The sequence below is a fragment of the Lepus europaeus genome, chromosome 14, assembly GCF_033115175.1.
Source record: "Lepus europaeus isolate LE1 chromosome 14, mLepTim1.pri, whole genome shotgun sequence".
Lineage (NCBI taxonomy): Eukaryota > Metazoa > Chordata > Mammalia > Lagomorpha > Leporidae > Lepus > Lepus europaeus.
In genome coordinates, this window is record NC_084840.1 from 55859201 (window position 1) to 55873831 (window position 14631).

A 14631-nucleotide genomic window follows, 5' to 3' on the forward strand; every position below is an offset into this window, starting at 1 on the left:
AGTAAAACAAGGGAACTTTTCAACATGAAAGTGAAGCATCAGCCATAACACTGTAGTTCTAGTCCAACAGCATCTCAGCAAGTGGTGAGCTGAGAGACCTGTCATGGGGGCATACAATTACATCATATAAACCAGGGGAAAGGAAGTAATACGATTTGCCTTTTTCATTACCACTGCCATTCCATGACCTCTCTAGCCCATAGTTCTTTCTAGAATGTACTTCCAAGTCTACATCAAACTATGGGAGATACTTGGAGGCAACAGCTGGAGACAGCTAATAACTTGTAAAGGAATAGCAAGAGTTACAAAATTTAAAATTTTTAAAAAAGTCTAAGAGATACTAATAATTCTTGAGTCATATCTATAAGCTCCTTTACATCCCTCTTCTAAAAATCTGCCCCTTTATTTATCCTCCATCTGTTCACTGTCCTGAAACTTGGACTGCTGTGTATCACAGGGCAGTAATAAAAAAGTAGGCTTAGTCACCCAAATATGTTTAGCTTCTCTCTACTTCCATTGCAAATAAAGATCTGCAGGAGAGAAATGTGGAAAGCTGTTTCCATCTCCCTAGTGCTGCAAGCCTGCAGACTGGGGTTACGGGCCTGGCGTTTGGACTCATGTTTACTTCTCTGTGCTCCCTACTGTCAATTTTCCATTACCACATTAAGACCAAGAGTGATTTTTTGGTATCAGGTAAAATTTATAAATATTGATAGTTCACTAAGAAAAGTAAAAAAAAAAAACACAGAGGCTGTTGTTTTTGGTTTGGAATTCTTCCCCTTCCCCTTCCCCCCAAATCATAGCATTCTCTACAAACCTTTGGGATAGAAAAGGAATGGTTTGGTGGAGGTGACGTTTTATTGTGACACACTTCATACTCTCCTCATTGTATGGTCTTGTATTTTAGAATAGGAAGATGCTGTGTATTCACTTAGATGCCAGCTCAAATCTCAGGCTTATTTTGTCCCGAAATTATGTGCTTCTTATTCCACCATATTGTCCATTATCTACATATCACAAAATCTCATACGATTGAGTTTCTGTTTTGTTCTGAATGTCTGTATTTGTCTTTATCCATTTCTGTTCCCACTTTAGTTTGCCTTAGAATCTGACAAACAGTTTAAATCACCTAACATGTATAGTCATGTGGTTAAAAATTGATATGGATACAAATTAGTGAATTACCATAAGCAATTTGGTTAAAAATGCTATTATGTAGAGTTTTTCGCCCCTTTGTTTTCTAGAATTAAGATTCAGGATTAGCTATAAAAATTTCTTATGTTTGTCAACTTGAAGAAAACTGGTACTACAGCTTCCAAGGAAATACCCTGAACTGGCTCAGATGAAAATTCAGTACATATACCCAATAAAGGAAGGGATCAGTGCTCTAACAGAGGGAGCAACCAATATATGTAGGGTTTACAAAATGGGTTTCTTGTGCACTAGAATAGGGCCCATGTATTTTTTTCTTTCCAGTGTGTGAAGAAGGCAGAATGTGCTTATGGTTTGCAAAGAGAACCAAGTGATGTTCACTTTCAAATCTGAATGACCAGTTGGGCATCCATTTAACCTTGTGGGGCACTTAAGTTCTTGTTGCTGTTTTAGCTAAATCCAATTCCTAATGGTCTCAGCACACAAAGCAAATATTCTTCTTGCCTATTAGATAAATTAATAGAACACAAAAACTTTTAGTGTTTGACTGTGTTAAAAGGTATACGTATGTTTTTCCATTTCTGCTTACTGTTTTTTGTTGCTGCTGTTGTTGTTGTTGTTGTTGTTATCTCAAAACCCCTGGGTTTACTGTAGCCCTGAATTTATCTGTGTGCTTCTAAGAAAGCCTGTTTTTAACCATGTTCTAGGACAAGATTGTCCAGATAAACATGTATCATAGCTCATTTTTTATTGAAGTCTGTATTAGGCCAACTATTTGTAACTCTGAGGATTTGAGGATATATGAAAATCAAAGATTAAAAAAAGCAGGAAGAGAATCTTGGCTTTTTAAAAATTAAATTTACAAAGATAACAACAGTTTCCACAGTTCAAATTTAAAGAGACTATATCTGAGTTTCAAACGGCTTCTTATTTTAATGTAATAGTTTCAATCATCTCAGATTGATGAACCAAATCACATTAATCTGTAGTTTTAACAGAAACAATTTCCTGTTTTTGCACAAGTGGCATTAAAAAGAATAAGAACTTTTTTAATGATAAATTATTCAAGTGAAGAACATACATATATGTATATATACACACATATATTTGTATATATATATATATAGAGAGAGAGAGAGAGAGAGACAGAGAGAGAGAGAGAGAGGGAGAGAGAAAGATGCATGCATTTATGTGTGTAACAGACACTAGACATTAAGAAATTATATAATCTTAAAGTCTGAAAAAGTATTTTTATTACAACATCATTTGATTAATGTGTTGCCCAGGTTTGGAGTAGAAAAGTAGTATAATTTTTACTATCAATTTATCAGCCACTTTCTGGTCTTCTCAGAGTGCATAGTAACTTTAAGTTTGAGTGTCCTAATGAAGAAATCATATATTGACAGTATTGATAATAATAATAATATAATAAGGTATTAGTCAACATAAATGGGGTACATAGAATGTTCTAAGAATAGCTTTAGACAATTTACTTTTATCAGTCTTCAGAATAGGCTTTTTAAAAACACCCAATTATACTCATCTTATGGATAAAACAGGCATAAAATTAAAGGCAGTGTCATAGTCTATTTAGGGCACTATAATAAAATACCACAGAATAAGTGGCTTTAAACAAGAGAACTTCCATTTTCACAATTCTGGAAAAGAACTGTGTGAGCCCAAGGTGAAGATGCTGCAGATTCTGTCTGGGGAGCACCTGCCCCCTGGCTTGTGGATTACACATACTCATCATGTTGTCCCATGGTGGAAAGGCCAATCAAGCTCCATCAAGCCTCTTTTACAAGGCTGCAATCCCATTCATGACCTAATTACCCCCACAAAAAGGCCCCATCTCCTGACACCATCACTTTGGTGATTAAGTAGAGGAATTCCAGGGGGACACAAACATTCAGACCTAGTGGTCAGGGAGTGCAAATCTTTTTTATAACAGAAGAGCTGTCATTAACAAACAGCTTTTACTTGAATCATTTTCCTCCTACAAAGTAACTAAGGCACAGCCTAAAGGGAAATGACTTTGTTAAACTTTGGCACCTTATACTACCAGATAGATGCCCAAAGCTGAGTTGTAAACCCTTTCTCACAATTACAAGGAAATGGTCCTTGATTTTCATTGCTACCATTCAAGTCAGCAAATGGGCCCTTATCAACAGCTGTACAGTGTATAAAGCAAGTCTGATCATGGAATTATTAATCATTTCTTAAAATTAATCTTATTTTGAGAAATGTAACTCTTAGGGTCTAAATGTTTGTGGTCTTCCCTGTGCCACCACCCTGCAAATTTTTACGTTACATCCTAAACTTCCAGGTGATGGTATTAGGCAGTGTGGCTTCCGGGAGATTATTAGATCATGAGTGTGCAGGTCTCGTGAGTGGATAAATGCCATTGTAAAATAGGCCTCAGACAGCTCCGCCCCTTCTACTGTGTGAGGACACTAAGAGAATGCACCATCTGTGAACTAGGAGGAGGGCCCTCAGAAGATGCCAAGTATTCCAGCATCTTAGTGTTGGACTTTCTGGCTGTCAGACTACAAGAAATAAATTTCCATTATTTATAAGCCAATTGTATGATTTGTTTTTATAGCAGCCCAGGTGAGCCAAGACAATGAAAATAAGTGATAAACTTTTTCCCAACACTGCCCACCCCTTTAACAAACTCTTAGCCACATTAGGTAGCAAAATAAAAACTATTGCCATGACTGTAATTTAGTCCTAACACATATTTCTCAAAAAATACATTGCTATTCTTTTATTGTTTTATCCTCTATAAGTAAAATATCAATTAAATAAGTAGACCATCTATTTTTGTGGAAAATAGAAATTGAGAAATGAAACAGAAACCACCTATCAATAACCTATATTCCAATTTAAAAATTCAGATTTTTTATCGTTCTAGAATGCTTGTAATGAACAGAAACAGCATTGACTTTCAGGAATTCCCAAAATGAAATGTGTGGTCTCTATGTTAATACAATTCAAGAAATCAGAATACATTGGATTTTCCTGGGATTAAGGTTCAAAAAAGTCAGGTGGGAGAGGCCAGACAAGGTCAACAATTTGAGATAGGAGAAAATAGGCTTTTATCTTTAGGTGTATACATCTTTAGGTGGTACATTTTTTCTGTATTAACAAAGTAAGAAAAGGGGCAAACACAATCTTGATTTTCCACAAAGCACACCTCAAAAATGGATTTTCTTTAATTAATTCATGCTCTCCACATTTCTGGATGTTTATAAATGCAACACATCATTGAATAAGAATGCATTCACATTGCTATCTTTCAGAGCAGCTTACTAAATTTTGTTGTTAACATGCTTGTAACCAGTTGGGAACCTGGGTGTTGCCTCATTGCTAAGCCTCAATTGAACGTTTATGGACATGTTTTATGATTTGCTAATCTGTGCTGTGAACCCATCAGTCTGTTTGCAGTGGGAAGGAAGAAGGTGGGAGGACTGGGTGGGGGTCATTTTGCTTGATGTGTCAGTGGAGGGAGGGGTTGGGGAGGAAGATCGGTGATGACATTGATCTAAGATGTACTTAAAGGGTTCAGATTTGACCCTTGCATAAAAATCAGTGGCAATAAATAGATGCTACTAGGAGATTTTCAGTGATCATACTTTATTTTCTTATTTTATATTTTTTCCTCAGGGGAAATCTCTCACATCAAAGAGATTAACAAGCCTTGTTCAGTCTTACTAAAAGGATCATCTTGTAGCATGGAAGCAGACTGGATTTGTTGCACATACTTTGTAGCTCCTTGTTGCTACCTGGAGCAGAGGACATTAGACCAAGATGTTGCATGAGCAAAGGACCTGAATCGTTACTTTTCTGTGTGTACATTAAGGCATTGCCATCTCCAAAGGACTCTTCCATCTCAATGCCTCCATTTCGATGTGTTGTCTGCTTTCTTCCTCCTTATACTAAGCTGGGTCTGTGTCTTTTCTGTTTTAAAGAGTTCAAGTGAAGTAAGACCCCTTTTTGTTTGTTTTTGTTTTGTTTTTGCCTCTCTCTTCTCTTAAAGCTTCTACTAGACACACAGTTCACTGAAATTCAGTCACAAACTGGAAGAATTATAAAAGAAAAAAATATATATCAATAAGTATACATATGGCTTCACATTATTAAACAATAAATTAGCACAGAAAGTTTCATTTCACCAATGTAGTCACAGTCACAACAAGCTTATGTCTTTGTCTGTTGTCTGGACATTCTCAGTTAATGTTTCTGGCATTTATTTTTATACCATATTTAAACAAAAAACACCTTTTACTCCAAATGTATTAAAGTTGATTCCTTCTCTGTAAATTTGTGTATGTTTATATTGTTGTTTTATCTTTCATTAAAAGATGCAGAATCTCGTTGCTTTTGTAACTTTGACTTCCACAGTAACTGAAACGAAAATGATGAGAATGCATTCACAACCATAGAATTGCAATTTAAGGGACTGCCCTGAAACTTATTTCAAGGTTTCAAGACAAACTTGGATCGACTAACAACCAGGAACAAGCTGAGAGTATTTGGGGTCTAGCCTGGGACCAAGTAGATTCTTTTTCTTCCATGAAAGTATAACACAAATTGACCTTCCACATTTTCAGAGCTGTTTAATGAAGACTGTGAACATGTGTGTTGTGCTAATGAAAATCCGTGTTAGAATTAGCTTTAGTGTGATTTCCCAGCTCAGGTTGGTGCCTCTCACCTTTCTTGTGGTTAAAGATTTCTTTGAAAATGTGATATGTTCACTAATATTTAATGAGTGTTTACTTAGTGCCCACCACTGTCTTACAGTCTTTATATGCTCAAAAAATCCTTACATTTAATCCTCACAGAAGTCCTAAAAATAATTTCTGCAATGTTGAAAACGTTGAAGCATACAGAGATTAAGTAACTTGGTTGAAATCAGATAGCCAAGTAGTGAATTGAGGTTGTAAGGGAAGAAAGAAATATTGTTCTTCTATCTTTCAAGACTTCCAGCAGGAGCTCTGTAACAAAGGATAGTTTAACAAGAAAAAAAGCACACAGAGTTATTTAATAGAAGTTTTACATCACACAGGAGCCTTCATAAGAAAATGAAGACCTGAAAAAAATGATTAAACTGGAATATACTTATACTGCGTTTGACAAATAATGAGGAGTTGTGGAAAAGAATGGAGCAAGGGGCGTGAGCTAAGGATAGTAAATTGGAGAAAGCTTGGGGGAGTGGGGGCTTGTGTTCATTCAGGTTCCCCTCAGTGTCTCTCCATCTTCAGAGATAAGGATATTCCTTTGCTCTGCATCTAGGGAGAACAAGTCTCACATTGGGTTTTTGTGACCTGATTCTGGAAGACATCAAAATGTCTTCCTGCACCTGGCATTTCTCAAATTCCTTCAGCATAAAACATTCCATATTCCAAGGTGCTGTGTTTTGATGGCCTCTTCAAAACCCTGCCAGCATGCAAATCCACGCAGTCTGACTACAGGCTCCATTATGCTACACCATCTGCTGTACCACACACTTCTGTTGGTCAAACTCATGGGAAAATCCACAGGTAGTCTGATATAGGAAACATTTGTACTGAAATTTAGGACATTCACAGACAAACCTCTGGAGCTCATCCATGGGCCTCAGGTAAGAAACCTGACCCACTTCAGGGATTGGATTGAAACAAAGCATTGCCTAGCCAGGAGATGGGCCTGACCTGTTTGCCTTTATATGCACCAAGGTATTGCTGAATTGTGTTATTTTTAAAAAGATCAAATTGTCATTGCCTATTAGTTACCTCGGTAAATAAAAATCCTGGAGTATTTTCCCAACATTGGTAAATTCATAGCCTTTTAATTGGCTAACAAAACTGGTAAAAAATGGAAGAGACTAGATTAGAAGAATTTGTATATAGGCTATAGTCTAAACACTGTAAATTATTTTTAAAATATAAAAGTTGATGTAGGTTTTAAGAAGACTGCATAAGACATGGCAGAATGTCAGGCTTCCAAGTGTGGAAATAAAAATGGATGAAGTTGAGAAAAGAAAAGGTTGTTGCTTAGAGATGTGCCCGGTGCTGCACTGAGGAAAAGGGAGACAATCACAAGACTGGACCAAATTCCTATGGTCTGAGCAAAAGATAGGTCAGGCCCTCAGATTATCTTACACAGATGCCAACACCCCAGGAGAGGACACTCTGATGGAGTCTTTGAAAAATCCAAAGAAATACATTTCCACAACCGAAATGATCTTTGCTGGCTTTAAGAAGAGAAGGGAAGGACAGACTTGATAGCACATCTCAAAAAAACCTACTAATAAGTAGTAGTTGGCCACTGTCTTATTTATACAAAACAGGAATTGTCATGATGTTTTTAATGTGCACCATATTTTAATTCTCATATACCAGAGGAGATATAGAGGAGATACACTGTCAGCACAAACTTCTAAATTATGTGATTACAAGATTTAAGGTAGTTACAAACAAAATTGCAGACCAAAGAAAAAGCATACAAATTAATAGATTTTCTCCCTTGAAGATATTACTTCATCACAGTCTGGAACAATAAGTACTGAAGCTGGCTTAAAATTCTAGTTCATAAAAATATTACTTGCAGGAAAAAATTAATCCCATTAGAAAAATATAAGATATAAACAGGAAGACTTATACAGATATGATTAGCTATTTCTGTGCCTGTCTTTCATAAATTGTCAGTTCTTCAAAGTCCACCGTTAGTGGCAATTCCAAATCAGGGATTCAAGCAGAAACAGCAGGAAAAAGAACAAAGAATGGCACAGAAGGGAAACACTCAGGCAAGTATCCCTGTTTCAGAAACTACTAGAGAAAAAGTTACTCAATTTCTGGGTTCATGTACATAAAAGCTTTAAGGGCCTCATAACTCCATGTAATGTGGTCTAATAAAAACTCAAATACCAAACAATGGTGTTTAAAAAAAAATCACATAGAAAAAGCTCTGGAGTTACTTAGATTTAGCTTTACTTTAGATTTCGTTGGCAGCTGCCTCCTACTTCATCTGAGGACAATTTGATTTATAGGCCTAGAATAAAAATCTCTCAACTTGCAACTGTGTGAAATTATTTCTAAATTTTTTTCTACTTTATGAGCATCTTGAAAGTTGTGATCCAGTGACCTAGAGTGTCTATACTCACATTGCAAAAGTATTTAATTCATTATTTAAATTTTATTTACCCAACTTTCCCCTTTACAATGTTACAATAATAGTATCTGTGAATCTGCAAAGGATTTTGTTCTTGAATCAGAATAACAGAAATGCATCCAGCAACCTTATCTAAACTGACAGATGCAAAAGAAGTAAATGAAGGCAGAAACTCTGTCTTCATTATGATAGGTGTGTGACTTGATCTTGGTGTCCGGACTTGCACCACCATTCATTGTTCTCCTGGTTGAGTGTTCACTTCTCTTTGTATGAGAGTTTATAAATAATTTTGGTCTATTAAAAGAAGCAAGTCTTTTTTTTTCTTTTTTTTTTAACTTTTATTTAATGAATATAAATTTCCAGTGTACAGCTTATGGATTACAATGGCTTCCCCCCCCCCAATAACTTCCCTCCCACCCGCAACCCTCCCCCCTCCCGCTCCCTCTCCCCTTCCATTTGCATCAAGATTCATTTTCAATTCTCTTTATATACAGAAGATCAATTTAGTATAAAGATTTCAACAGTTTGCACCCACATAGAAACACAAAGTGAAACATACTGTTTGAGTACTAGTTATAGCATTAAATCACAATGTACAGCACATTAAGGACAGAGATCCCACATGAGGAGCAAGTGCACAGTGGCTCCTGTTGTTGACCCAACAAATTGACACTCTAGTTTATGGCGCCAGTAACCATCCTAGGCTGTCGTCATGAGTTGCCAAGGCTATGGAAGCCTTCCAAGTTCACCGACTTTGATCATATTTAGACAAGGTCATAAAAGACAGAGTGAGGATAGTAACCAATGATCCTAAGAGTGGCATTTACCAGGTTTGAACAATTATACAGCATTAAGTGGGGAAGAGGACCATCAGTACACACATGTTGGGAGTAGAGCCATTGGTGGTAGAGTAGAGGTTATGATTACAAAGGAATGAGGCCCAAGTGCACTAGACAGGGCCTAGAACAAAGGACAGAGTCATTATTAGAGGAGCTAAGAAAGGTGCTGTCTAAGCTACAATTAAGTTTTCTGATTGAGAGGCAAATAGAACCTGATAGAAGGGGCTTGATAATAATCTGGTGGGCTTTAGGCCTTGTAAATTCAGAGGCCCAGACCTATCTATCTCTTCACATGGGGTATATCCTAAGGGAGGTGTGAACCTCCTAGGGGAAGGCACTCTGTTGACTTTCATTACTTGGCTGGGCTGGGAGGAGAGCTGGCCAGGTAAAGGCAGGTGGCATCTCTAACAAGAAATTTACAGTTCTGCCTGCAATGTTGCTGACCCTACTTGACCACACCCTCAGCTGCAGTGTTCACTTTGGAAGTTGGGCTGAGTGAAGGGCTTTTCAGCTTAGAGCCAATAAGATCTGTAGCTCTGACCTGGGCATCCTTCGACTCCAGGGCAGGTCTTGGCTACTAGCATGATTTTAGTCTATGCATTTTATTTCACTTACTGATAATCTCTACACTCAGGATTTTGTGTTCTTTCGTACATATTTAGAAAAGCTCATTGAATATCCAGTGGTTTTTCTTTTTCACATGACCATCTCTTTGCATATTTCAACAACCCTGGAAAACATTTAAAAGAAAGTAACTACTAGCATTAAGTCATTTTAAGACAGTGAAGATTTTAAGGAATATAAAGATTGGAGAGGAATTGAACTCATGTACCTCACAGAGCTATCTCGTGCATTTTGTTGTGTGATCATGCATTTGTAGCCTTTTATTGTGAATTTTGAATCCCAGGACTCACTTTTTAAAAGACATTAAATAATGCATCAAACATAAGATTTTGTTGTTTTTAAATTAAGTTAAATAAAAAACATTTATTCTCTTGGATATTTGCAAGTATTCCCCCTGGAGCTGAAACATAATGCGTTTATAACTGCATTTTCAAAAAGGTCATTAGTGACTGTGTAGACATGAATACTTCATTGGGTCATAAATCTTGATGGATTTAATAGGTTATAGGACCTTAATCACTTCGCACTTGTTTGAAAATCTAATAAATTAGAGTGTGTTTGATATCTGTTTAAAGGTTAATGAAATCTAACTCTGTTATGGGTTGAACAGATTAAGATAGTGAATGTGAATCACTAAGCATATTGCTTGGTACATAATTGAAATATATATATAAATATAAATGTTTCTCTTACCCTCCTCATCGTGAAACTACAAGAAAAGTATCCAAATGCTCCTCCTAACTTGGGTACAATAAAGGATGATGTTCAGGATGTCAGGATAGAGGAGAGACAAGGAGAGCAATCAGTTTCAATGATGATGCATTGGGAAATAATCAGATAGAGTCAAAGCAAAAAGGATCAAAAAGAAGACATTTTGCTAAGTCAAGGAAACTGTATCCTGAATATGTGTATTCTTCAAACTGCATACCTGGAAAATAAAATTAGGAGGGTTTTTGAAGGGACCTGTAGCTTTGCCTGTCTATAAAATGGAAAATCTTACGGGAACGTAGTCAACATGAGCTGGAAGTGAGGGATGAATAGATGGACTTGATTGGTAATGTAACAGAGGTGAAAGAACCCATCTTTCCCAGCTCCAGCTGTCGGAGATCTTTTGTACCACCCCAAAATACAAGTGTAGGAACTTATTTTTGCTCCACACAATGAGAGCTTGGAGATCTTTTAGTCTACATGGAGAAGTATTTGTAATCCCATTGGCAAAATGAATGATTTGGTATAAGTGTTCTTGGAGATCCTGTAACCTAATGATTCCATGATAGAAAACCTGGAGAATTTGCCAGGTGAGCTCTTGCCAGGCTAGGTTATGGGCCCACTGGAGTGGTAGCTGGGCACTTGGCAGGTGAGGTTGCCATGTACAGGCTGGAGAAGACTCAGTGTGTGAGCCAGAGAGACTACCCAGAATAGTTGCGTAAGAGTCAGGATTTGAGTTGGCTGTTTGGTATGATACAGCAACTAGGTACACAAACACATACTTCATGGTACTTCTTGTCCTGGTGTATATGCCCTGATCCTATATGCCCTGTAAAAATATTACAAGATCCCTATCCAGTAAATTTCTTTTTTCCTCTGGCCTTCCCAATCCTCTTAAAGTGCTCAGGTACACACACACACACATCCTCTTTCTACTTTTTCATAGTAAGCCTTAATTGTCATAGCTCAAGATTCACTGGAAAGCCTCCCAGCTTCTGTTAGGATCAAGAAATTGTAATATTTATCAAGGCAGGAAGTTAGATTAAGCACATTCTGAAATGTACACTCTCCAAATGGCAATGAGTTCAAAAATTTCAAAACTGACAAACATACAGCTGCTTATGAAAATAAGAAAAGAAGCTATTTCCTGAAAGAAAATAACCAAAGAGATTATTTAGTAATTGTCAGAAACTAAAACCATTTCATGTGGGAAAAGAAGGCATCAGTCAAAGCATACAGTACAGGTGCACTGTTCAGGATCTCTCCAATCTCTGTGGCTGTAGACTCAGTTAACACTACCTTTCAGGAGCACAGGGTAGAAAACACATTGAGAGAAGTAAGCTTAAATGCATTCATTGAAATCAAGAAAGAATGAAAATATATACAAGTGTTCAACTCTGAAATCTAGAAACAGGACAGCACAATAAACAAAAAAAATCAGCCAAAACAAATATAAAAGAGAAAATGAACTAACTGAGGGAAAAACCGATCTGGTGGTGGTGTGGGGTAGCAGGTCAAGCCACTGCTTGGGACACTTGCATACCATATCAGAGTGCCTGGGATTAAGTCCTGTTTTTGCTTCTGATCTAGCATCCTGCTAATGTGCCTAAGATGCAAAAAATTATGGCCCAAGTGTTTAAGTTCTTGCCCAACTGTGGGAGTCTTGGATGAAGTCCCTAGCTCCTGGCTTCAATCTGGCCCAGCTCTGACTATTGCAGTGATTTGAGGAGTGAATCGATAGAAGATCTCTTTCTCTCTCTCCCTCTCTCTCTCTCTCTCTCTTCCTTTCAAATTACTAAAAACAAATCTGATCAACAAATCAAAATCTGTTGCTTAAAAAAGACAAAATAGAAAAGATCTTGAGGTTAGTCATGAAAATGAAAGATATAGGAAAAATACATAATATTAATATTAAGAAATAACTTTTCCTTTTCCATATTTTTTCTTTCTTCCCCTTCCTTTTCTTTCTTTCTTGAGCAATTCAAACCTCAAGCCATTAGCTGGGGTTGAACAACGTAGATGTATACACAGTATGGTTGTTGGAGGCTCATCATAAAATGTCAGAGACCAAGCTGGATGTATAGGATGTCCCCATGGGAAAGGCAGGCTGATAATAGCCTACAAAAGACTGAACAATGAGGGAAGTTTCCACAAGAAGAGTCACCTCAAAAAAAATTTGAGGAGCCAGCATTGTGGCAGAGTGAGGTAAATCGCCATCTGTAGTGCAGGCATCCCAAATAGGCGCTGGTTCAAGTCCTGGCTTCTCCACTTCCAATCCAGATCCCAGCTAATGTGCCTGGGAAAGCAGTGGAAGGGACCCAAGTGCTTGGGCCCCTTCACCCACATGGGAAACATGGAAGAACTTCCTGGCTCCTGGCTTCAGATCTGTTCAGCTCCAGCCAATGCATCCATTTGGGGAATGGACCAGCAGATGGAAGACCTTTCTTTCAGTCTCTCCTTCACTCTCTCTCTCTAACTCTGCCTTTCAAATAAATAAATAAATCTTTAAAAAAAATGGAAAGCTTGCACAGTTTTTTTTTCATAATACACATTTTCCACTAACATTTTTGATGCATTGTGTCTTTATTTTCACTTATGTAATGTATTTTCATTTTAAGGTAAACAAATAGCTCAATAAGAAAATTAATACAACTTTAGAAAACATCTTAACAATTTATTAAACATATTATTAAAAAGTTTATATTTTTTGAATTTGTATGTTCATTGGCAATAAAAAGAATGTGTGCATTATATTGAAAATTCCCATTCACCATTCATTTGTGCCTGACTTCAGTAAAATTTACTGTTTTCTTGGTGAGGTTCTTCCACTTTTGTTATTTTTAGTCTCAACTATCTTGTAATTTTCAAAACTAATTTGAATGATATGTTTTAACTCCTTTTTCTTTTTTTTTTTTTTTTTGTTTTGTTTTGTTTTTTTGACAGGCAGAGTGGATAGTGAGAGAGACAGAGACAGAGAGAAAGGTCTTCCTTTTTGCCGTTGGTTCACCCTCCAATGGCCGCTGCGGCCAGCGCACCGCGCTGATCCGAAGCCAGAAGCCAGGTGCTTCTCCTGGTCTCCCATGCGGGTGCAGGGCCCAAGAACTTGGGCCATCCTCCACTGCCTTCCCGGGCCATAGCAGAGAGCTGGCCTGAAAGAGGGGCAACCAGGATAGAATCCAGCGCCCCAACCAGGACTAGAACCTGGTGTGCCGGCGCCGCAAGGCGGAGGATTAGCCTGTTAAGCCACGGCACCGGCCCATTAACTCCTTTTTCTTATTGATCATTGCTGTTATTTAGAAATATGGCCAAGGGCCAGCTTTGTGACACAGTGGGTTAAGTCACTGTTTATGACACTGGTATCCCATATCAAAGTACCAGGTTGAGTCCGGGCTACTTACTCTGCTTCATATCCAGGTTCCTGCTGATGTGCCCAGGCAAGTAGCAGAAGATGGCTCAAGTACTTGGATCGCTGACACCCAGTGGGAGATTCAGATGGAGTTCCTAACTCCTGCTTTTGTCCTGGGTCCCAGATGTTGTTGGCACTTGGAGAGTGAACAAGCAGATGAAAAATTCTCTCTCTTTTCCTCTCTCTCTCTCTCTCTCTCTGCCTCTCAAGCTCTCTCCTCCTTCCCCCTCCCTCTCTTTCTTTCCCCTTCTTTCTATCATTTTGCCTTTCAAATAAATATTGAAATTGTTAGTATATAGAAATGCTACAGGTTTACAGTTGCTGTTTTTTTAATCCTGCCACATTACTTAATTTGCGTATTAGCTCTAGCACTATTTTGTGGAGAGTTTAGTATTTTCTATAATAAGAATATGTCATTTGTGGAGACGGTTTAACTTCTTTCTTTCTAATTTGGATGTCTTTTATTTCTTTCTCTTGCCTAATTACTATAAAGCAATAGTAATTTTAAGAGTGGAGGGCAGGCGTTGTGGTATAGCAGGTTAAGCAGCCAACTTGTGAAGCCCACAGCCCACATCAAAGTTCATGGCTTAAGTTCCGGCTACTCTGCTTCCAATTAATCTTCATGCTAATACATCCTGGGAGGCAGCAGATGATGGCTCAAGTGCATATTCTTCCTCTCACCTGGGAGAGCCAGATGAAGTTTCAGACTCCTGGCTTCAACCTGGCTGAGCCCTCACTGTTGCAGGCATT

At 37.8% G+C, this 14631-nt stretch overlaps 1 protein-coding gene across 6 annotated transcripts in view; it reads left to right on the plus strand.

The window, feature by feature from the left end:
- Positions 1–5489, plus strand: part of RGS7 (regulator of G protein signaling 7) — a 524234-nt gene extending 518745 nt beyond the window's left edge. For 3 of the 6 annotated variants that reach the window (XM_062210668.1, XM_062210671.1, XM_062210670.1), the window contains exon 19: positions 4819–5489. Coding sequence is in view for 1 of the 6 variants with exons in the window: in XM_062210672.1 (XP_062066656.1) it covers positions 4819–4869 (51 nt within the window). In the remaining 5 variants the exon portion in view is untranslated. The remainder of the gene's footprint in view (positions 1–4818) is intronic. The other 3 variants (XM_062210673.1, XM_062210674.1, XM_062210672.1) reach the window with 2 other exon arrangements.
- The last annotated feature ends 9142 nt before the right edge of the window (positions 5490–14631 follow it).